The sequence below is a fragment of the Podarcis gaigeae genome (assembly GCF_964106915.1).
Source record: "Podarcis gaigeae genome assembly, chromosome: 8".
Lineage (NCBI taxonomy): Eukaryota > Metazoa > Chordata > Lepidosauria > Squamata > Lacertidae > Podarcis > Podarcis gaigeae.
Genome location: NC_139684.1, coordinates 3,837,940 through 3,864,960, shown reverse-complemented (window position 1 = coordinate 3,864,960; position 27,021 = coordinate 3,837,940). Strand labels below are relative to the sequence as shown.

The window sequence follows — 27,021 nt, the reverse complement described above, 5'->3', positions numbered from 1 at the left end:
CCCCGGATTCATTGAAAAAAATCTGGTAACCTTAACTTAAACCAGCTCTCCAAGAAAAAGAAAAGATGGCCACCAAGATCAAGCAGCCTTGAACAAGACTTGCAATTCCAGGCAAGGGTGGCCTCTGGCAAGGCAAGTTTCGTCAAGCAGATGAGAGAGGGAAAGAGCAGCGGGAAGCCAGCTAAGCCCCGTGCCTGCCTGGCCACTGCCTGCTCCACAGTCTGCCTCCCGGCATGGCTTCATTTAGATCATGTCAGGGAAATGTGAGTTACACAAGGCACATGATGCTGTCTCAGAGCAACTGGAAAAGACGTCACAATGGAGGACCACCTGCTTGAAGAACATAAGCAGCACCTGCTGGATCAAGCTCTTCTATATCACCTTTAGAAGACATCCGAAGGAAGCCCTGTCTAGGGAAGCTTTTTAATGTTTAATGTTTTATTATGGTTTTGTTGGAGTCCCAGAGTCCCATGGACTTCAAGAAGATCAAACCTATCCATTCTTAGGGAAATCAGCCCTGAGTGCTCACTGGAAGGACAGATCCTGAAGCTGAGACTCCAATACTTTGGCCACCTCATGAGAAGAGAAGACTCCCTGGAAAAGACCCTGATGTTGGGAAAGATGGAGGGGAAGGGAATGACAGAGGACGAGATGGTTGGATAGTGTTCTCGGAGCTACAAACATGAGTCTGACCAAACTGCGGGAGGCAGTGGAAGACAGGAGTGCCTGGTGTGCTCTGGCCCAGGGGGTCACGAAGAGTCGGACACGACTAAACGACAACAACATATATGTTGGAAGCCACCCAGAGTGGCTGGGGCAACCCAGTCAGATGGGTGGGGTACAATATTATTATTATTATTATTATTATTATGCCTGGCCAATGGCCCATCCAGTCCAGTGTCCTTTTCTCACAGTGGCCATCCATATGCCTGTGGGAAGCCTGCAAACAGGACCCAAGCACAAGAGCAGCCTCCCTTCCTTCAGCAGTTTCCAGCAACTGTTATTCAGAAGAATTCAGAAGCACTGCTCCTTCCAGATGTGGAGGCAGAGAAGAGCCATCCTGGCTAGGAGCCATTGACAGCCCTGTCCTCCATGAATTTGTCTAATCTTCTTTGGGGAAATGATATACAATGAATTGAAAAGGATGTTTAAAATAACCATTGTACAAAATACCAGAAGCTTTTCTTTGGGGAATTATAGGGACAGAACTACCTAAATTGTATAGAATTTTTTGCAATGTATGTGGCTACAGCAGCAAGAATGTTACTCGCCCAAAATGGGAAAAAACAGAAGTCCCAGTAAAGGAAGAATGGATAAAAAAACTTACGGAATGTACAGAAACTTAATGGAAGAATAAGAAATCAAACTCTTTATAAAAGAATGGAAATGGTTTATTGAATATTTACAGATGAATTGCAAACAGATAAAAACATTGGCAGGATTATTGTAATAACCTGCAGTTTCATAAGAGTGTATATTTAAAGTAGATAATTAAATGAGCAAATTAAATGAATTTGGATATGCAAAAGATATTAATAAACTTAAGGAACTGCAGAAAGAGGGAGAAGGAAGTCAAACTTTGTAATGTTAAAATGATTGTAAAACTAATGAAATGTATGAATTTGAAAAGTATACATAAAACCTTTTTAAAAAATCTTCTTTTATAGCCATCCAGGTTGGTGCCCCCCGCCTCCTGTGGGAGGGAGTTCCATAGTTTAACAATGTGCTGCAGGAAGAAATCCTTTTTTTTTATCTGCCCCGAATCTTCCACCATTCAGCTTTTTTGGATATCCAAGAGTTCTAACGTTATGACGGAGAAAACCTTTCCTCTATCCGCTATCTCCCTGCCATGCACTATTTTACCAACTTCTATCATGTTGCCTCTTTCTTGCCTTTTCTCTAAACTAAAAAGTCCAAACGCTGCAACTTTTCCTCACAGGGGTGTTGCTCCACCCTCCGGATTACCGTATTTTTCGCTCTAAAAGACTCACCAGACCACAAGACGCACCTAGTTTTTGGAGGAGAAAAAGAAGAAGAAAATATTCTGAATCTCAGAAGCCAGAACAGTAAGAGGGATCGCTGCACAGTGAAAGCAGCAATCCCTCTTGCTGTTCTGGCTTCTGTGATAGCTGCGCAGCCTGCATTCGCTCCATAAGACACACACACATTTCCCCTTACTTTTTAGGAGGGAAAAAGTGAGTCTTATAGAGCAAAAAATACGGTATTTTGGTTGCATTTTCCTGAACCTTTTCTGACTCTGCAATATCATTTTTGGGGTGAGGTGACTGTAATTCTGCACAGTATTCCAGATGCAGTTGAGCCATGGAGTTGTATAAAGGCATCATGAGACCAGCAGGTTTATTTTTGATTCATTTATGGTCCAGATCCAGATGGAAGTGGAGAGTCCAAGCACCGCACCCTGGGTGGTTGGGGAGCAGCCAAAGAAGAAGGCCTGCTTCTGCAATGTTTGGGAAGAACAGGAAAAAGAGATGCAGGTGCCAAGCACACACACACCACCCTCTGGGAAATTTTTGGTTTTTGTCACCTGTGTCAAGAGAGTCCCTTGCTTGCTTCTGCTTGCTGCTTATGCCCCACAAACATGATGCACCTGGCAGTGCTGGCCCTACCATTAGGCAGACTGCAGTAGTCGCCTCAGGCGGCAGATGCTGCAGAGTGGCCAGCAATGGGGAGGCATTTGAGCATATGTCACACAGACAGCATCTCTTGGGTGTAGCAGAGGATGTTGCCCCCTGTATGGTGTTGATGTGAGGTGCAACCTGGTTGGCTTTTGCACACTGAATGGGGAGATTGGGAATCTCTTGTCCTTTGCCACAGGCAGCAAAATGTATTGGGCTGGTCCTGGCACTCGGGGCCCATAGGCAACCTTCAGCTCAGTCCTTGGTTGTATCAGAGCTCCCTTTGCCCCCTGCCAAGCTGGGAGGGTCAGATCGCTCATCGCTGCAGAGTGCCTCTTCCCTGAGTGCAGGCCAAGCTCAACAAAGGCAATCAAAGTTGGGACCTCTGCCATTGGGAAGGTTACCTCAAAGATCTCTGGGTCGACTGACATTCCTGCTGGTTCTTCTCCCAGTCCCAGGAGGAAGGGCACCCCTGCTCTGCTAAGTTATTCACAAGAGGTCATTTGTGTCACCAGGCCAGCTGCCATCAGGCTGAAGAGGTTGCCTATGGTGCAAATTTGCATATGTTGATCTACCTCTGGGCAAATTATGGTGGTGGGTGGATGAGGCTTCAACAGCACTGTGCTTTGCACCTGGTGAGTAAGAGTTCTTTTTAGGAAGAAAAGGAAAAGGGCCCACCCCCTAACAGCCCCTGTGTAAATGTGATCAGACAAGAAGGAGGAGTTAGCTCCAGTGCTTTTAATACCTCTCTGCTGAAGTGAGAATTTTTGCAAGGGATTGGTCTAGATGACACTTGAAGTCCCTTCCAACGTGACAATTCTATGATTCTGTGATTCTCTCTGTGTGTGTAATAGGGAGAGTTGAAGTCTAAACTATTGGTCCATGCAATGTGGGCTTGGGTTTCCCCTGTGTTATGTCATACTCACTCGCCATCTCATTTCCTGCGTCTTTGCAATTGTTGCCTCAAGCAGCAACACCATTTACTCTAAATAAATATTTGCATTTCTCTTAACATTTATTGGCTGTTGCGGATTTTGCCAAATAAGCAAGATGGTATTGGCATTATTGCCTAAACTGCAAGAAAGAACCCCCTGTGGCACACAGCAAAATCCAAATTAAAGATCCTCCAAATTGTGTTTCATGGGTAGACGAAGTGTAACCTGAGAGGTCATGGGGGAGCAGCTAAATGACCCTTTAAAAAGGTTAAGGTAAAGGGACCCCTGACCATTAGGTCCAGTCGTGGCTGACTCTGGGGTTGCGGCGCTCATCTCGCTTTATTGGCCAAGGGAGCCGGTGAACAGCTTCCGGGTCATGTGGCCAGCATAACTAAGCCGCTTCTGGCGAACCAGAGCAGCGCACGGAAATGCCATTTACCTTCCCACCAGAGTGGTACCTATTTATCTAATTGCACTTTGACGTGCTTTCAAACTGCTAGGTGGGCAGGAGCAGGGACTGAGCAGCGGGAGCTCACCCTGTCGCAGGGATTCGAACCGACGACGACCTGATCGGCAAGCCCTAGGCTCTGTGGTTTAATCCACATTGTCACCCGCATCCCAAATGACCCTTTGGGTCCCCTCTAACATTACAGTTCTATGATTCTATATATACTTGCAAAATAAGGACACAGGTAAACCTGCTAATGCCCTCTAAGGTTCGATATCCCTTCCTAGGGATCCTGAAGTGCAACATGTTCCAAAAGGCTGGTGCTATTTTATCTATTTGTTGAAGAGATTTGTATTCCTCCTTGCACAGGCTTCTCAAGGCAGCTTATGAGAATCCCCAACAGCAGTAAAACAAATGCCAGTGGCAAAGTCAGCTTGGCGATTCCAACTCCAAACCCCAGAATGCAAAGCCCTAGCCTTGGATTCCAGAAGAAAGCAGGTCATTTCAGGGCAAGGTTGACCCCAGGGAAGAAGGGGGAGGGAGGGAGCAGAGGAGCCAGTGGTTCTCAGCCCAGTCCAGCACCAAGAGCAAGAAGCCTGGAGGCTTGGAAACATCACAGGCACTTTCTGTCACAAAGCAGCCTGTCTCCAAAATGTTAAGACCTCTTCCAGGAAACCTTCTAAAACAGACGTTTTCTATTCTGGTTTTTATCTGCACTGGCTTAGAAAAATAAGTGCTTATTTTTATTTTGTTTTATTCTTGATATTGTTATTGTTAAATTACTTTGCCAGGTTTTATGGGAAATGATTCATAAACAAATTAAATGAATAATAAAATAACTAATGGGGAGGCTTCATCACCATCATCCAGAAAGTGACAAACGACCCTCTCACCTGGCTGTTTGGCTGGATTTTGCTTCCCAGCTAAAAACCTCCCCACAAAATGAGCCTCAAATTGCAGCAAACACCCAACTACTTCCATTGCCTCTTTCCCAGCTGGCAACCCAGGGTTGGGTGGCATGCGAAAGAAGCCTTGTGCTCCACTAACTTGTGGCCAGATGTGATGCTTTAAAAAAAACAACTTTTTAAACTCCCCCCAAAGTGCATTTTCCAAATACAATCAGAACAAAATTTGCATAATTGACAGCATGCATAGTATGCAAATTAGGCTCTCAGGATTTGGGCAACCACCATTAGGCAACCCTCTACATAAAAGATGTCAAGGCAATTATTTCCATTCTCTTTTTTTCAGCCTTCTCGATGCAAATCGTAAACGCTCTAGAAAGCTGGCACATACTTCTTGGAAATGATTTCATAACAGGAAGGGGTGTGCTAATCATGCGATGCAAGAGCAAACTTGCCCTCAGCTTGCTAGCAATGCTGCAGCAGCACCTGTGTTCTGAACTGTTGCCCAGCCTTGCCAAAGGGTGTCAATCACTGGATGATGACGGAAGGCCAGGAGGAGCTTCTTGCTGAATCTAATCACATCCTATTCCTGCTTCTCACCTCAAGCTTCAACTGGGCAATTTGGGGATTCTGGGGTGCGGTAACAATGGACTTCCCTGTGCTCTTTCTCCACCTCCAGTCAAGACACTTCAGCAACTGAATGTCTTGTACAAATCAGTCAAGCTCACAAGGAAATCTGGGCTTTGCAACACTGATCTGCTTTCTGAAATAGGACAATGTTATCTGTGGTGTATCACAAAGTTCTGTCACATAGTTTTGTGGTGCCTTTAAGAAACAACTTCGTGTGGTGGGGCTGTCCTTGAAGACAGTCGAGAAATATGAATGGTGCAAAATGTGTCATTCAGAGTCAGTGTGGTGTAGTGGTTAGAGTGGCAGAAGAGGGCCTGGGAGACTTCAAATCCCCACTCAGGATAAAGCTCACTGGGCGATCTAGGGCCAGTTGCTGCTTCTCAGCCCAGCCTACCTCACAGGGTTATTGTGAGAATTAAATGTGCCTCCTTGAGCTCCTTGGAGAAAAATGGTGGGATATAATTGCAATGAATAAAATGAATGAATGAATGAATGAATGAATCTATTGACGGGCCAAACAGCACTAGAACAGCAGTCCTTAAACACTTGCAATGGTTGCCAGTTTGTCACTGGGCTCAGTTCAAAGCTTTCACCTTGAACCCATCTACCTAAAGGAGCATCATCCTGCTTTGTCCTGCCTGCACTCTGAGGTCAACTGCACTCTGTTACAACAAAGTCCCATCTCCCCACCTTGCAAGGAGGTTAGGGCCCAGAACAAAGGTGTGTGACAGCCCAACCCCTTAGCCAAAGACCACCCAAAAAGCATCACAGAAAGAGGTGGTCTACGCGGAAATTTGAGAGTGCAGTTTGTCTCCTGTTTGTCAAGATACTAGATACTGCTAGCTGACTGCATTATCCTGGCCAGTCTGGGCCATTTTTTGAAATGGTAAATTCCCTAGTTTTCAAAACCATTGTCACAGACATCCCCTATTCATACACAAAATAGGCTCTTTTGACTGGGTTTAAAGGATTTTTAAGTGAAAAGAACTATTGGGAGAGGTTTTTCCAATATATTTATTTATGCATAGGAAATATTTGGGGTCGTTCAGAGTCAAGATGGCTTCAGGATTGCTCTCCTGTACTATTTCAGACTTATGGATGTGTGTTTACCTTGTGCACTTATGAACATTCATTTTCTTTATGACGTCTTAGAATTCTTATAACAGTTGCAAGAGGACTTCCTGTGCCTTTATTCTGGTCATGGATCTGAGCAGGTCATTAATGCACCTCCAGTACTGGATGAGTGCCCATTTTAAAGTGGGGAAATCATTCTAAAGAGAAGGTGTGGGGGGGAATGAAGATTGTGGATAAGGAAGTGAAAATATCGCATTGTGTGTGGGCTCTTTAATTTTATTTTTTTAAAAACAGTTTTGATACACTTTTGACAGCTGACTTTTTCAAAGTGTAGAAGTTCCTTTGTGTCAGGGTATAATTCCTCCAGGCTTACAGAAAAGACTATATGTGCTTTCCAGAAGTAAGTTCTCATGAGTAGAAGCCACTGAAATAAATGGGAGCTGTCCAAGATTCAAATCTCATGACTCCGGCTCCAAATCTTCCTGGCTTCCGAGACTTCACAACACTGCAAATTTTCTTGCATAGTAATAATAGGAAGGAACTTCTGTGGTTTAGAAAACCCAACCAGAACATTAGGGGTGCTGGACTCTGTGCTCGATACTGTCACACAATAGGTGACGTGTTGCAATCTCCAGAATGGTAGGATATTCCCAGAGAGCCTTTTTCCCAGGGTTGGTCCTTCCCAGCAAGAACTGGAGGCTTATGACACCTTTAGATCATTATATTATGTGTCCATTCATAATAACAGGGACGGGCAACCTTTTTCTGTCAAGGGTTACATTCCTTTGTGTTCATTCCCTGTTTGGGGTCATGTTCTAGTTGTGGGTTAGGCCAGAGTCAAAACATAGGTTTTTCTATGTTTTCTTCTATTCTCTCCCTCCCTCTCCTTTGGTCTCACTCTGCCACTCTTCCTCTGACCCAGTCCTCCCCTCTGCCCATGTCTTTCTGTCACTTAGGCTGAGAAACAATTGCAGCCCTTTTCCCTTCCCCATTTCCCCCACTAAGGTTACAACTCAGTTTTAACTACAACCTCTCCCTGCTCCTTCGGACAACTTGTAGGTAGCTCTTCCTGAAAATTTGAAGGGTGTGACATTCTAGCTGCTGGAAAGAGCTGTTACAAATGGATTCTCTCTTATCAGATCCCAGTTGATGCAAAAGCCAAAGGCCAGCATGTGGAACCTTTGTGGCTAATGAGCCAGATCCTTATCACTCCCTGCTCTACCTTGGGCAGGTGGGCGGGGCCACCTAACTGTCATTAATATGATGTCATATGTCTGCAGGTGATTGATTGGCAGGTGGCTGTCCAACCCCTACTTAAAAGCCTCCAAGGAAGGAGAGTCCGCTACCTCCCAAGGGAGACTGTTCCACTCTCAAACAGCTCTTGCTGTCAGAAAAGTTCCTCCTGATGTTTAGTCGGAATCATAGAACTAGAGAGTTGGAAGGGCCCAAAATGTCATCTAGTCCAAACCCCTGCAATGCAGGAGTTTTCAATTTCACAGCACTTTCTCCAGTGGAGACAGGTCACACAAGGTCTAAATGGGAAGAAGCCACCAATTTGCAAACCATTTGCAGCCGGCCCCTGACTCACATCTAACTCTATCACATCCCTATTGGGCAATCTGTTCTGACTAGCTGGTCAAAGTAACATTTCCCCTCCCCTTTCTCACTGAGCAAGATAAAAATGAATTGAATAATCTAGCAAATTACACTCTACAATCTTACATAATGATGATCCAGGAAGTCAATCCGATTGCAAGCACTCTGGGGGTGGGGAGGGAGAGAGCGCCTGGCTTGATCTGCTCAACTCATGAAGCAGCAATTTCACTGCGAGTGATGTGAGTTTTGTCTATTAACTACTTCGCTGTCCCAGATACCCAAAGATGGAATCAAATTCTAGCTCATTCATGGACCAACTGACTCAGTCAAGATCATGCTGTGCAGTTTCCACTCCCCACCTTTAGAATAGCAGCAAAAGACACCTGACACAGACCTGGTTCACATTTTAAGGAGAATGCCCATTTTGACAACCAAATCTTACAGAAACTCTGTGGTTAATAAAAACCAAAGGCAGCCTTGTGTGAATGAGCCTAATGCAAGCAGTCAAGTTTCTTGCAAGCCTGGCTCTGCCAGCTGGGTGCACCAGCTCACTGCCTGACGGGGGACGCCAGGACACGTGCCCCAGCTGATGACCTCAGGGTGCTCCAGGCAGCACGAGGAGCTGCATGCTGAAAACAAAGGCCAGAGCGGCTCCCTTTCCTGCTGGCACATCATGGCTGTAGTTTGACTTTGCCCCAATTAGAATCTTCCGCTTAGACACGAGTCTCAAGGGCAAGAAAAACATGCATCCAGCAAAGAAAGGGAAAGGAAATTAATTGATCACTCTGCGAGAAGAGGGAAAGGAAGGAGATGATCCAGGAGCCAGGGCTGGTGGTGTGAAGAGTTCCCCATAATCATCTGATGCAGAAGATCCCCAAGTGCTGTTTGTGCTGGGATGCATTGTCAGAAGCTGGGGTCAGCGGTGTCAGTGAAGTTGACTCTTTATTCAAAGAAACCAAAACATTGCAGGCTTAGTGATCACAGCCACTCTTTCCAGTAGATCTTGCCCCAGTAAGGAAGCAGTGAGAACTGAAGGTCTCCTCCTTCCCACAGTTCTCTTAAGTTTCATCCTCCCTGAGTCCTTCCCAAGCAATCTGAGGCTCTGTCGGCTTGTCTCTTTTTGCTCCTCCCTCTTCATACCTCGTCTGGTTCTGGGAGAACAGGGGAGAGAAGAGCTGGTCACAACAGGAGGGGGAGACAGCCTGCATTATCTCTGCCTCCTGCCTCTGATTCTGGACTGCTCTCTGCCGCAGCCTCTTCCTGCTCACTACACACCAGTTGCCTCTTCAAATTTTGACAGCGCTTCTCCCTCTGACCACTCATCGTTATCCCACCGCCAGTCTCCTGGCTCTGAGCCTTCTTCCCCAGGGGGTTCCTTGGCTGGTGCCTCCCACCAGTCCTCTGCATCCAGCTAGTCCATGACATGCATCAGCAAAAAGCCAGAGAAGGGGAGATGATGGTCTGATGGAGAGGACCATTCAGCCTGGAGTTGCCAGCTGGAATCCCTGCCCAGGTCTTCTCCTTGCCCTGGTTGCACTGATAATGCACAGGCAGCCTAAGAACATCAGAAGAGCTCTTCTGGTCCATCTAGTCCAGCATCCTGTTCTCATTCTTCATGGCCGCTGCACACTGGGTTGACGTCTTCATTGAGCTATCCACTACGACCTCAAGGTCTCATTCCAGATCTGGCATGGTCAATTCAGACTTCATGAGAATATCTCATAGAATTGTAGAGTTGGAAGGGACTCTGGGGATTATATTTGTTGTCAGCCTGTTGTTCCCACCGTGGGGAAGGACCGCAGCTTAGTGGTAGAGCATCTGCTTTGCCTGCAGAAGCTCCCAGGTTCATTCCCTGGCATCTCCTTTTGGGCTGGGAGAGAACCCTACCTGAAATCCTGCAGCCAATCACTGCAGACAATGCTGAGCTAGATGGATCAATGGCTTGACTTTGTGTAAGTCCTATGTTCCATGTGCAAGATCCAGTTGTTGTTTTTAATACTCTGCTTTTCCAAGGACGCCTTGTGGGGCACAAGAGGACAGCAGCATCAAGGGAGACTTGCCTGTGTGAAGGAGCCACGGTAGCTCACAGAAGGTACCTTCATGTCACCTCACAACCCACTGAACACAATCCTTTCCAAGGACACCTACTCACATGTTATACCAGCCCAGATCGCACATGTATGAGCTCTTCACTTGAACATCAGCAGCCGAGTACGTGGACCACAGAAAACACTGGAGATGGAATTTTAGTGTCACACAGGGAGACACGGCTGAAATTTGAGAAACCAAAGCGTCTCTGACCAGCCCCATGGATGTCTTATGACCGGCTGCCCCTTTTTGCATGTACTGCTAAGCCCATCCTGGGCTTTGGGTTTATTTTGTTTTATGGCCTGATTGTGCTGTTTGTCTCATGTTGAATCACATTTTGTTAGTTTTGGTGCAGTTTCTGTTCTACCCTCCTAGTTTTGTAACATCTGCAGACTCAGTGAGGGTTTTGCCCCTTGGTCAGTGGATGATTTCACAATCCTGCAGCTCCACACAGAAGCCAGGTTCGAGGCTGCAGCACCATAAGAACCTCACCACACAAAACATCTTACTCTTTAGGAAGTTTGAGGAAGCTGCCTTATACTGAGTCAAATCATTGGGTCCATCTAGATCAGTACTGTCTACCCTGACTGGCAGCAGCTGTCCAGGATTTCGGGCGGGAGTCTCTTTCAATCCTGCCTGGACTGAGCCTGGGACCTTCTGCTTGCAAGGTTTTGGAGGCAGAATGGGATGGCTAAGTGAGACAATTATTTATGTTTGTTTGAAGCATTTCTAGCCTGTCCTGGTTCTGCCACTGCTTGCTTGCATCCAAGGCAGCTTCAGAAATCATGTATACATTGTTTTAAATAGGCCATTTCCTTTCTCTTTCTCTGCCTCAACTGCAGCTGTTATTTTTTAGTGCTCAATTTTGCAAAACAACAACAGCAACCCACAACAACCTGGAAAAGTCCCTTGACATTCTAGAGTGTTTACTATCTCTTGACATTCCAGAGTGATTAAATCAGTCCCCTCTGGTCTTCAAGTCCTCCCTGACTTCTTCAAGAGCTCCCAGCAACATTCCTCTAGGTGCCTCCAATAGGATATTGTTTCCTTTGCCTATTTAAATTTCTTCAGCAGTGAGCCAGGAGAGCTGCTTGCTCTGTTCCTGCTTTGTTCAAGCAAACAGCCCTTCCACTTTCCTCCAGGGATCAAAGGAAAATATAGCCGCCGCCCTCCCCCGCAAAATGTGTTGCAAGCCATGGAGGGGGGGGGGGGGAGAGAGAGTAGCAACTGGGGTTTCTTTAGCTGTGGTTCCTGCATCGCAGGGGGTTGGACTACATGACCCTTTGGGTACCTTCCAACTCTACGATTCTGAGATTCAAGATGCAGCTGCAAAATGCATTTATAGGCAACCATCCAATGAACCTGCTGGGGAAATGATGAGGGATGCTGGTGGTGGCGACTTATGGACAGCGGGGAGTGGGGGTGAGCGGGGCTTGAAAAGGAGCGGACAAATGCCTGCGGAAGATTACTAGCTCCAGAGCATCTGCCATGACAGCAAAGTTCAGCCTTTCCCAACCAGCTGCCCTCTGGATGTTTTGAACTGCAACTCCCATCAGCCGCAGCATCTCACAGCCCCACTGACTGGGGCTGGTGGGAGATGTAAAATACCCAGAGGGCAACAGGCTGAGGAAGTGTGGCTAAGTGAAACCACCACAGCCAGCAGCAGTCTACCTCTGAGTACCAGTTGCTGGAGGGCAAACGGCAGGATGGGCAGCAGTTGTCCCCATGCCCTTTGCCTGGGCTTTCCAGCAGCGTCCGGCTGAGCCTTGGAAGCAAAAGGCTGGATCTGGTAGACACACCTTGATGTGATTTTCTTGCAAAGGCAACCAGAAATCCTTCTCTCCTGCAGTTTCAACATGACAGCAAGTGGATTCGTATTGGCAAATCTGTAGGAGACGGGCTTATCCCTGGCTGTGGGCAAGAATGGCAAAATGGAGGCACCATCTATCTCCCAAAGGAAACATTCAGCGTAATACATAATACTTTCTCACCGTATATTGAAGTTATTTCCTCCCTCCCTTAATTAATGGTAACCAAGAAACTACTTCCAGAAAGATGTCCCTGGAGTAGAAGAACTAGTAATTAAGCCTGGAAAACATGAGATGGATGTGATGAAAAGTTGGTGATTATTTATTTATTTATGTGTAGCCATTTCCATATGACTTAAAGCAATTTACAGACATAACATACAAACAGCTGAAATAGCTTTAAAGAGAACAAGAAACAACTGAGGGGTTTGAAAATAATACAAAACGTGCACCAAAGGCTGAGAAGACACATTTTCATTTAACTGGATAAAAACATCTTCCTTGGTTTCTGTAAAGTCCTGATAGTGTGTGCCTGGCATATCTCAACGGGGGATGCTGTTCCACAAAAGAGGGGCCATCACATTGAAAGCCCTGCTCTGCATTCCTGTGGAGAAGGCAGAGATAGTTTGGGGATTTTAAGCAGACATTCTTCTGCAGAAAACAGTGGCCTCTTAGGTATTATTTTTATTTTTATTATTTATTGAATTTATATACCACCCTATACCTGGAGGTCTCAGGTATAGAAAGAATAACACGGTGAACATACTGATATATACATTTATATGTAGCCCATAAACAAAGAGATGTAAAAAAGGAGAGTGCAAAAGGATATTGGTAAGAGAATCTACTTTTTCAGCCTGTATTAAGAAAGAGTCAAAAGGTTGTGTAGGCAAACTCAGCCTTGAGCCAAACTGAGCGAAAGCAGGCACTGAATTCTTCCAATTTAGGTATGCTTTTCCTCTGAGAATGTGACTTAATTTCTGAGCATGGGTAAAGCTAAGGTGAGGGAATGCTTCTCTATAAGCCTGTGCAATTGATAGTCCTGTGGACTCCCCAACAGCTGCTCTTACTCTGACCAAATAAAAAGCTGTCTTAAACATTGCAACTGGAGTGGGTAATTAAAGAAAATCCACAACAGCGTTTTCTCAAGAGATGCCAGCAGAAGGACCTTAGCTCATCAGCTTTGCATGAAGCAGTGGTGTAATGGGGAGGGGGCAATGGCCCCAGGTGTAAAATTACGAGAGGGGCGCAACCAGGCTCCCTGCTGAGCTCCTGCTGCCTTCCGAAGCTGTGGGGAGGCAAGCCACACCTGGGCTGGGCCTTTGTGCTTTGGGGCTGGGGCAGTGCCTCCTTCTCCCCAGATGCCCACATGTACGAGGGCTCACCCGGTCTGTGAGGTGGCAAGGATGGAAGTGGAGGGGTCTGGGGAGTGGTGGACGCAGAGGCTGAGGCCCAGGCCAGGGAGGAGATTGCTTCTGTGGAGGGGGAGGGCGGCAGCGCCACCCCCTCGGAGGAGGAAGAGGAAGGCAGGAAAGCGCCCAAGGGAGGAAGCCCCCTCCCAGTGCACATCTCCCCCTAGATGCCCTAGGTCCCGCCCCGGGTGCTGCAAACCCCGCTATGCCACTGGCATGCAGAAAGCCCCAGGTTCAATCGTAGGACTCAGAATGCCCTCGGCCTGAGACTCTGAGAAACTGCTGCCAGTCAGTGTAGACAATGCTGAACTAGTTGGTCCAATTGTCTGACAGACTATATAAATCAGCTTCCAGCAAGGCAGAGTCCAGCTAGGAGTGCCCAGTTTCACAAGAGCAGGACACTCCTCTGCCAACCTGCCTCCTTCCTCTCCAGACTCCTGCCCCCCCCCCCAGACTAGTGGCCTTCTCTGTGCCCCAACTCCATCTCCCCCACCCCTGCTAGGACCCTCCCTAGGGTCACCCAGGTCCAACTCCCTGAGCTCCTCAGGATCTGACCACCATGACATCTCCTGGGACCTGAGGCACTTGCCCATTTCTTTCTTTTCTTTAAAAAAATATGAAGGGCGGACTTTGGAGACCTTCTGGACAAAAAAGGAAAACTGATATTCAAAGAATGCCTGACTACCACTGCCATCTCAAAGCTCTTGGATAATGTTTTCACTTAAATGGCCCAGAGGAGGCTGAGACCCTAATCTTTGCCCTTTACTTAACTCTTATCTAGAAGATAAGGCTCACCATTTTATGGCTGTATCCAGCACTTGACACAAACATAATTTCTTTGAAGGAGGAAACCCAAGGACAAGTAAGGGGGGCGGCGTTAAATCTTTGCTCTACCATAACCTCTGACAATGTGACCACCCACCTTCTATCTGTCGGGAAGAGCACCTGCTGTTCAAAACTGGCCACTACCCCACTGGAGTGGGTCAAGAGAGGGGAGGCCCTCTCCTGTTAAATATTAGGCAAGGAAGCACTGATGGAAGACCTCCTTCTGTCTTCAAAGCCTTTTAAATACAGTGGTACCTCGAGTTACGAACTTAATCCATTCCGGAGGTCTGTTCTTAACCCGAAACTGTTCTTAACCTGAGGTACCACTTTCGCTAATGGGGCTTCCCGCTGCTGTGTGATTTCTGTTCTCATCCTGGGGCAAAGTTCTCAACCCGAGGTACTACATCCAGGTTAATGGAGTTTGTAACCCGAAGTGTTTGTAACCCGAGGTACCACTGTAGAAATGCCTATCCCAGGTTGCATCTGTTTCAGACTCGAGATTGTTTTTATAGGTTCTATTAATCCTAGAATTGCAGAGTTGGAGAGTTCCCCAAAGGGTCATTGAGTCTAGCCCTCTGCAGTGCAAGAAACCAGGGATGAAGCCAGGAATTGGGGTGGGGGAGGGGCAGGAAACCCTCCTGTCACCATCCTCTGCTTGGCTCTCTCTAGCAGATTTGTCTTAAATTACTTTCTTTTGACCCCGATTGCTCAGAAAAATCTGTCAAAATCTTTCATAATTGGAAGACCTGGAAGTTAAATAAAAAAATAACACCAGGCAGTACCTTTCATGCAGTTAATGAGTATATATAGCAAAATTATGAAGAATATGCCATTTTCCATCTTATTTTTTAAAAAATCTAAAGGGTTTTTTGGGGGATTTGCTGAAAACCTTTCCAACATTTCCTTCTCAAATTCCTCCTCTTTTTCAATGCAGTTTTTCTGCGCACACTCAGTAAGCAGAGCGCATTGAGATGCTCCCCTCTCATCATCATCCTTAGCCAGGTCTTTACTCTCCACAAGGTACTGACTGACTGCTTTTTGGTACAAGTGTCACATGGCTGAGCAAGAGAGATGAGCAGAGCCTTTTCCGTGGTGGGGAAAAAGATTTTCACCTCTTTTACTAGGTCTGCTATGTTCCTTATGATCATTCCTAAGTGACATCTGTCCCCATTGGAATTCATGTTGCCATTAATCACTTTGAGATGTTTCATGGAAAGCAATTCATAACTTTTTAAAATGTATTTATTCCATTTATATCGCACGTCTCCCCTCTTCATTTTGTCCTCACAACGACCCTGTGAGGTAGGCTCAGCTGAGAGACGGTGCCTGGCCCCATCCCGTGAGCTTCAAGGCTCTGTGGAGATAAGTGAAGTAACTAAATAAAAAAGTGCTCCCTCCAACGTGGGGATAAGGCTGGGCTGTCCAGGCTGCCCCAGCGGGGTTTGGGCGAAGCTGCAGGCTCTGCAACTGTGTGAACTGCACACCTGAGCTGAGCTGATATTTCTCCCTGTGCTGGGAAAATGTTCGCCTGCTGTTTTCGGGAGCTTGACCCTCTCTTAAAGGCGCAGGACAGGCTTCCTCCGCATCAGCCACGCACAATTGCCCTGTCCACAGTCCAACTGTCTCAGAGCAGGTTTCTCGTCCTTATAGGCTCAGAAGCGAGGAGGCTTTTGTGCGGGGTGGGGCACAAACCCCCCTGCAGGCCCATGTGCAGCACAGAAAGGACCCCGTCAGCATCCGCTGCGCCCCCCCCCCCGGGGGGAAGAGGCGCGTGCAGGTCGGCATGCCGGAGAGATGCGATGAGCTGAGAGAATCGGCGAGGCGCGTTTGCCCAGAGATGTCCTACTCCGGCTGAAACAAAGGCAGTTATATAAGCCCTTGCAACAGTTAAGCACACTCCTAGCACTGGGCAATGCGCTGCTGCCCCCTAAGGTGCATTCTGCTCAAAATGCAGCTGCAGCACCAGGCAGAAACCTGGCTAGGGCCACGAGGTGGGGAGGCGCCTCAGAACGACCCAGCAGGTGCCTCTTCTGCCCCCCTTTCCCAGGGAGAATCTCTGGGGGGCTTGCTTTCCCGGCCACCGAAACGGCATGCTGGGGCGCTCTCCCACTGTCCCTGGCAAAGGGCTGCCATTCAGCCAGCCAACCCTCCCAGCTGCCATCGCCTCCCCAGAGGGACAGGTCAGACTTTGCCCACCTAGTGCCCCCCAGATGTTGGGCTACAACATCTGGGGCTGACAGAAGTTGCAGCTGATGTTGAGGCACTTCAGTGCATTCTAGCTCAGCTCACATCTATGGGTCGCAGCAAAGGCTATATTGCGCCCCACCAACAGAAGCAACAACCCAGGGGGCAAAGCCGGTGGGGGCAAAGCTAGAAGAGGCCAGCTGAAGTCTCCTGGGCCTTTAACAGAGAAAGCCTCAGGTGTGGTTCTTCCCAACACAGGTTTTCAGTGATTTGAAAGCCTTCATTAGGGCAAGCAGGAAATCACCTGAGATACACTGGACTGGGCTGAGGAAAACAGGGAGCCAAGGGGCGTGCTGGTCTCTTCAAGTCTGTAAGTACAGGGTCCACTTTAGGGTTTCCAAATGCCTAGCGGCGGTGGTAAAGTGCCTCTCAACCTCTCTTGAAGTATGTAATAATAATAATAATAATTTATTATTTGTACCCCGCCCATCTGGCTGGGTTTCCCCAGCCACTCTGCAGGCTGAGACTCAGGGCCAGCCCCCTTTTTCAGCAGCAGAGAAAGGAGGCGTTATATTGTTTAGCCCTGGTAGTTAGGATTTAGAGAGAGACTGGCCCCATCTATGCGTTGATGTATTCTGTACCCTTTGTTAAGCTCTTGCAAGAATGTGCAATTGTAATGAAAATTATTTAAAATGGGGCAACACCACAGGCCAGCCAAAGATTAAGACTGATAGAGAAGACCTTCCTGCAACTCCTGGAAGGGGGGGGGGGTTTAAGAGTGCCTTCCCAGTAGGACTCCCTCTCCAGAGGGGTGGGGGGTACTTTTTCTTTACAGCTTCCATTGGCTGCTCAAACTGCACCTTTTGAAAACTGAAGAATTGTATTTTGGTGTTATCCTGGTAATGTGTAGTATGGAATTACTGTTTTGGGGCTAGAGTGTGGAATTTTGTTTAACTGTTTTAACTGTATTATATACCTGGGACTTTTCTGGGTTAGGGAAGGTATCCGTACAAGAAGAAACCAGCAGAGAGAAGCAGGCTGGATGTAAAAATCTGGGAAACTGAGAAAGTCTGTGGCACTGACGCGACACCCAAGTAGTAGTTTTTCCTCCCTTCCTTCCTTCCTTCCTTCCTTCCTTCCTTCCTTCCTTCCTACCTACCTAAAGGTGGAACTCATGGGCATCTAGTGATGCTGATGGTTGGAAGATGCAGGACAGACTCAGTGCATGGTCAAACTATGGAACCGGCACCCACAAGAGACCATGATGGCCACCAATCTAGATGGCTTTAAAAGAAGATTTGTCAAATTCATGGAGGAGGGCTATTGACGGCTGCCAGCCATGATGTCTATGCTGTGCCTCCACAGTTCCTGTTGTTGACAGAAATGCTTCTGAACACCAGTGGAAACCACAGGAGGGGAGGGTGGTCTTGCATTCAAATCCTGCCTGCTGGTTTCCCACAAGCATCTGGTGGGAAAGTCTTTATCAGGTGAAGCTGAGGGGCCACCACTGAGAAGCCTCCTTCTGTGGTAGAAGTCGTGAAGGTGGGCAATCTAAGGGGAGACCCTCTTTGTAGATGGCATTGCTTCACTTCTTTCAAACACCAGTGTGCCAATTCTGCTGCATTTGGAGGCACTCCTGCCGAGTGAAGCCACAAACTTCTGCCTTAAAGTGTGGCCCAAGCAGCACTATTGCCACTTGTCATGGCTAGGGCATGTTGAATTTTTCGACTTTCAAATCCTCAGAACGAGGGGTGCTAAAAAGTTGGAACATGACTTGAGAACTCAAAAAATATTTTGATTAAATTAATATAATTTAGTTTTACTTAGTAAATGTGTAAAATTACATAGAAATGATTAAAAATTATTGCAAATTACTTGCAGCTATATTCTATATTAATTTTATTTATTTATTATTATTTAGTATTACCTGACATTTTCAGAATGTAAAATTATAATTATAATTCTTTGGTTTTCTGAAAGCAGTTGATGTGCTTCTTCACCAAATGTAGACTTACCAAGCTAAATGTTGCCCAATCACAAAAATTATAGCAGATTTGGATTCCTCACACCCCAAAGCATATTTTTAAGACCACACCTCATGCAGTTTGGAGACCCTGCACAATGAGTTCTGTTGAAGAACTTCATGTGTGGGGAAAGTGGTCCAAAGCTTTAAAGGTCAAAATCTACACTTTGCATAGAGCCCAGAAATGAACTGGGATCTGATGCAGTTGGCATAGTGTTGGTGCCATAGACTCATAATGCCCGGCCCCAACTTGACGCCCTGGCAGGTGTCCTTTGGCCTAAAGTTCAGTTTCTGAACCATCTTAAAGAGCAGCCCCATATACCCCACATTACAGCAGTCTAGCCAGAGTATGAATGACTGATGCCAGGCTACCTCTGTCCAGGAGTCACAGCTGGCAGTAAAAGGAATTAGTTACACATGGGGAATCTGTGCCGCCAGTAACATAGGTCAGTGGTTCCCAAAGTGGATGGTGCCGCCCCCTGGGGAGGATTACGGGGGGGGAGGGGTTGATGCTAAGAGGCAAGGGGGTGGCGTGGGGGCGCTGGAGGTGTAAATGACTACCAGACTTTGAAAAGCTGGTATCGTTGGGTCAAGTTCATCACTTTTCTTGAATTAATTAAACTAAACAATTTTAATTGGATTTTGAATAAATGTGCAATTAATTGTTACTCCTTTGAATGTTACTATGCTAATATCTTCCTTAGTGGGTCAGGAAAACCACTGTTCTTAATAATGCTTTTTATAGAGTATGGTGCACTGGGGGTGAGTGTATGGAACCAAGGGGACAGGGGCCCGCAGAGGTTTGAGAACTCCTGACATAAATGGTCCCAGGATGGACACACACACCAGATTCCAAACACAGGAATGCAGCCCTGCCGACGAAACCTCAAGGGGCAGTTTCCTCCCTATATGTTAAGAAGGGCGGGCAACCCTGGCCTCTGTCCCTCTTTCCTTCCCTCCCTCCTTTGATTCCCTCTTGCATCTCTGCCTCCCAAAGGCTTGCAAAGCTGTTTGTTGCAGCAGCTCTGGCTGCAAGCTCCCCAGGCAAAAGGTGCCTCTGGGGCTGGCCAGGGTGTGCTTCCCAGGCCCCTGTGGGGCAGTGTGAGGAGGCACCTCTCTTTTGGATGGGGGTAGGGGTGGGGCGTGGGGAGCTGCTAAGAGGCCATGGGGCGGCGGCAGCAGCGACTGCCTCTCTCAAGGAGAGGAGGCGGAGGGAACACTCCACAAGGGAAGGTGTTCGAAAAAGGGGTGAGAGGCTGCCAGCTCGGCAGGCAAGGGGTGACATAACTGGGCTCCTGAGCCCCACTGGGGAGCTGCAGAAAGAATATAGTTGGTTAGGGGAGCCGTGGACCCAAAAAGCTTGAAAACCTCTGCACTGTATAAATACTGGAGGGTTGAGCAGCAGTCTCCTAGTGACACCTTCTGGAGCTTGCCATTCACTGCAGAAGCAGGACCACAGAAAGGACCCTGCAGCCAAGTCAGAGCTCGTCCAGACTTCCTTTGGTGCCACATTTCTAGGTGCTAGTCCAGCCTTTAAAGCTCCACGTTTGAGCATTCGGGGGGGGGGGGCGTGTTCCTGCACTTTGCCCAGTTAAACCTGTGTTTTGCTGCTGAATCAGAGCAAACGGCAATCAGGTTTTCCGTGGATTGCCATTAACTCAAATTAGGCAGTGAAATTCAGATTTTCCTGTGGAAAGCGCTGCCACGACAACAGCAAAACTGCTTGGACACGAGGCTTTAAAGCCTGGACAGCACAGCGCGAAAGGAAGTCTGAATGAGCCCCCAGACTCTTATCCTGGAAGACACCAGGAGATCCATCTGGTCAGACTAGCCTCTGGCGCTGGTCAGACTCAGGGGTCAGCAATGAGATGCATTTTAAATAAAAGGACACATTCTACTCATGTAAAAACACGCTGATTCCCGGACCGTCCACAGGCAGGATTTAGAAGGCGATTGGGCCGGATCCGGCCCCTGGGCCTTAGTTTGCCTACCCATGGACTAGCTGAATCCGTCTCCTAACACTCATCATCCCTGAAGCCTAATTGCAACGGGCTAAGATGTGCTTTCCTGGGCCTGCTGCAACCCTCACCAACCACAGCCAGCACAAGGGGGGGGGAGAAGACCCCCCCCCGCCACCGCCCAGCCTTTCCCCCTCCATTCTGAATGTTCATAGGCTTTCTTCTTCCTCTTCTGTCTGTCTGTCTTCAGAGCAGAAAAAGAATATGCAGCAGAGGTGTGGGTGTGGAACACCTACACATGTAAACATGGATGATTTATCTTTATTACTCTGCACTTGTTGGTTTGAACTGGTTTGGATTTAAACACTTGTTGAACTCATTAGCAAAAAGAGCTAAGGTGTTTTTAATAGCTTTAGTTGAGCTAAGTTCATTTTAATTAACCGAGAGAAGACATAAGGCCAATCATTTCGTGCAGCTAACAAATACATTGGTTAGATGCCTCAGTGATGAAATTAAAAATGTTGGAGTGAATAAAGCAGCCTTATCTGACAAGCTGACAATAAGGGAAAGCTGCATTTAAGAATTTATAATGTGTGCTATATTGGTTAGAGTGTAGGACTAGGGCCTGGGAGACCAAAATTCAAATCCTCGGTAAGCCATGATGCAGCTCCCTGGGTGACTTTGGGCCAGTCACTGTTGTGAGGATTAAAAGAGAAGGGGGTGAAACATGTATATGCCACCTTGAGCTCCTTGGAGAAAAACATGGAATATAAATGCAATAAATGAATATATATAAACAATATAGCTGGTCGCAAGGGATGGAAGGGTCAAGTTTGGTTCTGTCAGAGTCTCTTTTTTCCAATCTTAAATTTGGTTCTCCACATTTCTGCAATTTCAGAGTTCTATCCCCCCCCCCCCCGCCGCCTGGAAAAATATCCCCCTGAAACTTCATCAGCAATTCAGTGCAAATTTGTCATAATCAGCACGTTTGTATGCAGCTTTGCTTACAAACTAATGCACATATTTTTTAAAAAACAATTCCTCCTAATATATTCATATTTGGTTTGTTCTGCCAAATATATTTGTATGCAGACTTTCCCCTAATGTGTGTGTTTTCATAAATGTTTTTTGGCTGGAGAACTGCAGTGCAAAATGTGGAAAAGTGCAAATTCCAAAAGTTAGCTGTGTTTTGGTCCTCTTTTTTTAAAGTGTGGATTTAAACATTAAGTGTTGCAACTTTCTCCTCCATCCCTGGCTGGTCCCCCATCCCTGAAATGTGGCAAGGTGGGTTTTACCTGCAGCTGGTGACTCTCTTGCCACGACCTGGCTGCTCCTGATGCTCAACAGCTCTGCTTTGTCCTATCCAGGGAGTGAGGATGGCGAAGCAAGAAACTCAGCCGCTGCCTCAGCTTGCCCCGGCACCTTCCGCTGTGATCCTGGGTGAGATGCTGAATGAACACTTTGGCCCCATGCCTGTCAAGGCCCCCATCACCCGAATGAAGAAGAAGTCCTCTGGTGTCTACCTTCCCACGGTGAACCAGGATCAGGTCCTGGGAAGGAGGGAAGCAGCGAACGCTAAAGAGAGAGAGAGGGTAAGCAGACACAGAGACTTGAGGTTTGAGAGTGAGCCCTGTTGAACACACAGTAGAACTTAATTCCAAAGAGCTGTCCACTGTATGAAGCCACAAGAGTTTCTGTCCTCCTAGTTACAGAATAATAGGATAGTAGAGTTGTGCCATCTAGTCCAGGCTCCTGCAGTGCAAGAATCCTGCCCAAAGCTGTCCCCAGGTGGGCTCCAACCACCCACCTTCTGGTTAACACCGACCCATTGCACCACCTGCAGGAATCTCACCTAAAGCATCCATGACAGGTGGCCATCCAAGCTCTGCTTAAAAACCACCAATGAAGGAGAGTCCACCGACCTTCCAAGGAGGTCCATTCCACTGTCAAAGAGCCTCTTCCCCTCAGAAAGTTCTTCCTAACGTTTTGCCGGAATCTCCTTCCTTGTCATTTGAATCCATTGGTTCAGTCCTACTCTCTGGAGGAGGAAACAAGCTTGTCCCTCAGATATTTGAAGATGGTTCTCATAATTGAAAACATCTGCCAGTTTTACAGGGGCCGAATGAACTGGTGGAAGGAGGAGCCTGGGGAAGTGGGTGAGGGTTGATTCTGAAGGGAAACACCTGCCAGCTGACAGTCTTCCCCATTCTGGCCTTCCAGAAGTCTTGGACTACAGCTTCTATCAGCACCAGCCAGCCTGGTCATACGAAGCTGCGGCTGATGGAAACATGTCAGTTCTGGCTGGGGCTCATGGGAGTTGTATTCCCAGACACCAGGAAAGCAGCCGGTTGGGGAAAGGCTGTTCCCGAACATCCTGGTCATGATGAGCATAAGGAAATCTGCTAATGATTTCAAAATACTTCCTGCTCTCTAGTCTTTTCTTTAGTTTTGTTCAAGCAATTGGTGGAGTAACAATGTGAAACACACTTTAGCCTCTGAGATGGTCAAAGGCTGAGTCAGAGTTGGATGTGAATGTGCCGGTACAAGCAAATGCCAACATTGACAAGTAAATGAGTGTGAAAACAGGTCATTTACTGATGGGTTTTTGGAGATGTGCAGGTGAATTTCAGGAATTACTGGATCCTGGGGGCAGATTTTCAATATTTACTCTGAGTACATGGTAAAAGCCATTCTTTAGTGTTAAATTGTGGAAATGAGGATGACATTGGGCTAAAAATGTGCCAGGAAATGGGGGAAGTGCCCAAATTTTCTGATTTTTCCCACTAGCCTCCCCAAAGATTAAGAACTACCGGTAAATGTCAACATTTGCCATACCCCAGATAGATGGTCATTGAAGCCTTGCAAACTGTATGGAGTGGTCATTGCATTTTACAAGTTGATTCCTAGAGGCTTGGTAGGGAAGGAGATGCTCTTTTTCTGTTCCCAGATGGCCATTCCTCAGTTGCCACCAGCCAACACTTCCTGGAATATTTTGTCTTCTGGAGGAAGAACTGTTTCCTTCTGCCAATTCCTCCAGGAAAGCTGTCAGGACACAGCAATAAAATAGCTTTTATGCTCTTAGAGAGCATTCTTATCAGAAAATCAGCCATTGCTAACTGTTTACTCTAGATAGCTTGGGTAAACTTTGAGGAGGTTAGTTCGGCAACCTGGTTGCATCAGACTTTGGCAGAAGGCAAATGGCAATAGTTACTTGGGAGTTGAAGGGAGGCTGAAAGAGGCTCATAATGTCATACTCATTCCACTTCTGTCTCTGGCAGGTATTTGTGTTGTGTCAAAAATTAAAGACAAAAACAAGGCAAAATCTATTTAATTAAAGACAAAAACAAGGGGTGGGTGGGTGTGCGCGCGTGCAAAGAGTTGTTTTAAACTGTGTTTTAATTGTTGTAACTGTTCTGGGGCCTTAGAGTGAATAGCAGGTAATTAGAATAATAGAATTGCAGAGTTGGAGGGGATTCCAAGGGTCATCTAGTCCAACCCCCTGCAATGCAGGAATCACAACTAAATAATCCTAGACAGGTGGCCATCCGACCTCTATTTAAAAACATCAAATGGAGACACCACCTTCCACTCTCGAACAGCTCTTACCATCAGAAAGTTATTCCTAATAATAACCATAGTAATGTGAAGTGAAACCTCTCCCAAACCACTTTCATCTCCCTTAAAAACTCTGCTGTCTTAAGTCTTGTTTGACATCCCCAAACCTGCAGCAATTACAGCAACAGGATTATTAAGCATATGGCAAAACTGGAGTTTGAATCTCTGTCCCTCTGCCCTCAGGCCAAATCTTGAAAGTAAAGAGTGGTGTCTAGTGTGGGCCTCCAGATGCTTTTGAGGCTCCATCTCTCATCACCCCTCACGGTTGGCCAAGTTGGGCTGGTGCTGATGGAAGTCAGTCCAGCATCTGGAGAGCCACAGGTTAGCCACCCCAATATCATGTCCAATTAGCAGGCAGCCAAAGTGAAGAAAATGAGTCGTAATTTGGTTTCATGAACAGGTTAGTAAAAATGCACATCTGGAAGGACAGGTGATGGGGGGGGAGCTCTTCCCAACTGCTCATCACAGGATGAGTGCAAAGGAAGGAAAAAATTCTCCGGCTTGAAGGGCTCAGGAGACACTAATCTCTCGGCTTTAATTGCTTGCTTTTAAAAAAAACAACCCCACACACAGATAAAGAACTTGAACAGTTGCTTTTCCAAGCTCAAAGCTATCGTGCCACTGATTCCGAAGGACCGGAAGCCCAGCAAAGTTGATATGCTTAAAGCCACTGCTGAATACATTCGCCTGTTGCGCTCAGTTTTGGAGGAAACTGGAGGGTGTGAGGTAGGAGCAAAACTAACTTTGCAACCCCCCCACCCCTGCCGAACGTCCTGTGATCCTCATTTGAGGCCCTTCTTCGAGGGTCTGGAGGGTGGCAACACGAGAACAAGCCTTTTCTGCGGTGACACCCCCCCCATTTGTGGAATGCTCTCCCCAGGGAGACTCACCTGGCACCATCATTTTATATCTTTAGGCACCAAGCGAAAACTTTTCTCTGTAACCCAGGCCTTTAACTATCTGTGGCCTTTTAGAAGTGGGTGAGGTGTTTTAAAAACGTTTCTTTCCCCCCTTGATTTTAATGTATCTGTGTGGGGTGGGTAGGTTTCCTTGGGCCATATAAAGCAACAAAGAACCCGCCACACGGTGCGGTCTGCTGAAGAACCTCCTGAGTTTGTTGCAAAACCCTGTGCTTTGCGGGTTCCAGGGCATCCCCTGGAATGCACCTGTGGAGCTTGGGCCCTGCTCACTGGGAGACCTGTGACACTTGAACTGCGGCTGCTTCCAAGCAGGTTACTGCAACACTGACCTTCCCTGGAAAGCTACAAGCAGAATTGCAACTGACTTTCCACAATGTGGGGTGATTGATTTGGGGTGGTGGAGGGTATACATCACACAACGTTTTGCCTAAATAAGTGGGTAGGGAAGGTATCTTCCCCCCCCCCCATCATTAATTTTTCCTTGAAATAAATAATTGAATTTGCACTAAAGCACTTATGAGGCGATAGCAAACTTTATCCATACCCGGAATTCTACAGCGAATACATTACATTCACTGTGTTTATTATTCATCTATTTAATACTTTAATATCCCACCTGAGTTCAAAGTGACAGAGATGGTTCTCCCCCTCCTTATTTAATCCCTACAAAAAACCAGCTAATGCTCTGGCCATGAATTCATGCCAGCTCTTTCCCAAGCACCCCTTTCTTTGCAATTTTTCTTATGTATGTGGTCATCCAAGCTGTCTCACCACTGATCTGTTTTCCTTTCTGCTTCCACAAGCTGAAAGATCCAGCAGCTCATGGTCCTTCTGGGCCCTCTTCAGTGCCAGCACCGCTAGAAAAGTGCTCGCCAGCCAGCCCCAGGCCCCAGAGACCCAACAACTGCATCAAGATGGAAAATGGGATGGAAGTGGTGTGGGCAAACCCAGTGGTGCAGAGCCCCATGTGGGCCTGGGAGGAAACACTTATTCCTACCTATGTGGGGATTTTGGAACTTCACACAACCGGATAGCAGGTAAGGTTTTCTCCAGGGCTTGGTTTTACCTTTTACCTTTTCAGTGGTTCCCAAAGTTCATGATGCCGCCCTCTGTGGGGCTGTGGGATTCGGGGGGGGGGGGTGCTAAGAGGCAAGGGGGCAGCAGGGGGCGCTGGAGATGTAAATGACTTTGAATCCAGCTAGTATTGCTGGATCAAATGCACACATTTTGTGGAACTGGTTAAGCTAAACGGTTTTAATTGGATTTTGAATAAATGTGCAATTAATTGTTACTGTTTCGAATTTTATTGCATTCAGTGCCTGCTAAAAACATTCTTGTTTGGGCAAACCTACCAAGATGCTTATAAATGCCAATGTCAATTTTAATCTGTTTTTGTATTTTAAGTTTTTGTATGCTTTAAAGTATTGTAAATTTTTCTTGGTTTTATCATTTTTTCCTTTTTGTAAACTGCTTTGATGTTTGTTTGTTTGTTTGTTTGTTTGTTTGTTTGTTTGTTTGTTTTTACAAGCAAGTGGTGTATAAGTTTTATGAAATAAAACAAACAAATAAATAAGATAAAGAGTAGCTCATGCACTTACCCAGGTAATCCTATGCCCCTCCCCCCAGAAGCAGTAGTGCCCAATTTGGAAACAACTGATTTAAGATTATACATTTTATGTTGCTATTTTATTGCTATCCTTTACCTCCTGTTTTCATTTCATTCCAGTTTAATCCTTATCCTATTCTGCATGCTGCCTTCAGGATGCAGGATGGAAAATCAAGAGCGCAGGACTGGATTAAATCAGTAAAGATGCAGATGCACTTCCACACCTGCAAACAATTTGTCTTTCAGAGCCTCCTTCGGGTGCAGATGGAGGATCAGCTCTTCAAGACGCAGCACTTACAGAAAGGAACCCAAATCCGGGTGTTCTTGTTTGATGAGTTTTCATTTGTTCTGTTTAAAA

The 27,021-nt window shown here is 46.7% G+C and overlaps 1 protein-coding gene and 1 long non-coding RNA gene across 2 annotated transcripts in view; one reads left to right on the top strand and one right to left on the bottom strand.

The window, feature by feature from the left end:
* LOC310851240 overlaps positions 1-27,021 on the bottom strand; it is a 984,470-nt gene that overhangs the window by 856,652 nt on the left and 100,797 nt on the right. The window lies entirely within an intron of this gene.
* FIGLA (folliculogenesis specific bHLH transcription factor) lies at positions 15,626-26,858 on the top strand. The gene is made up of 4 exons (XM_083753478.1): positions 15,626-16,134; positions 21,890-22,114; positions 25,861-26,094; positions 26,784-26,858. The coding sequence occupies exons 2-3, from the start codon at positions 21,899-21,901 to the stop codon at positions 26,089-26,091; spliced, it is 447 nt and encodes a 148-aa protein (XP_083609604.1). The 5' UTR covers positions 15,626-16,134; positions 21,890-21,898; the 3' UTR covers positions 26,092-26,094; positions 26,784-26,858.

Bases quoted from the DNA above. Each gene is read 5' to 3' on its own strand.
- FIGLA (XM_083753478.1), top strand. From the start codon at position 21,899: ATGGCGAAGCAAGAAACTCAGCCGCTGCCTCAGCTTGCCCCGGCACCT. The intron at 22,115-25,860 runs GTAAGCAGACAC...TGCTTCCACAAG, and splicing joins ACGCTAAAGAGAGAGAGAGG to CTGAAAGATCCAGCAGCTCA.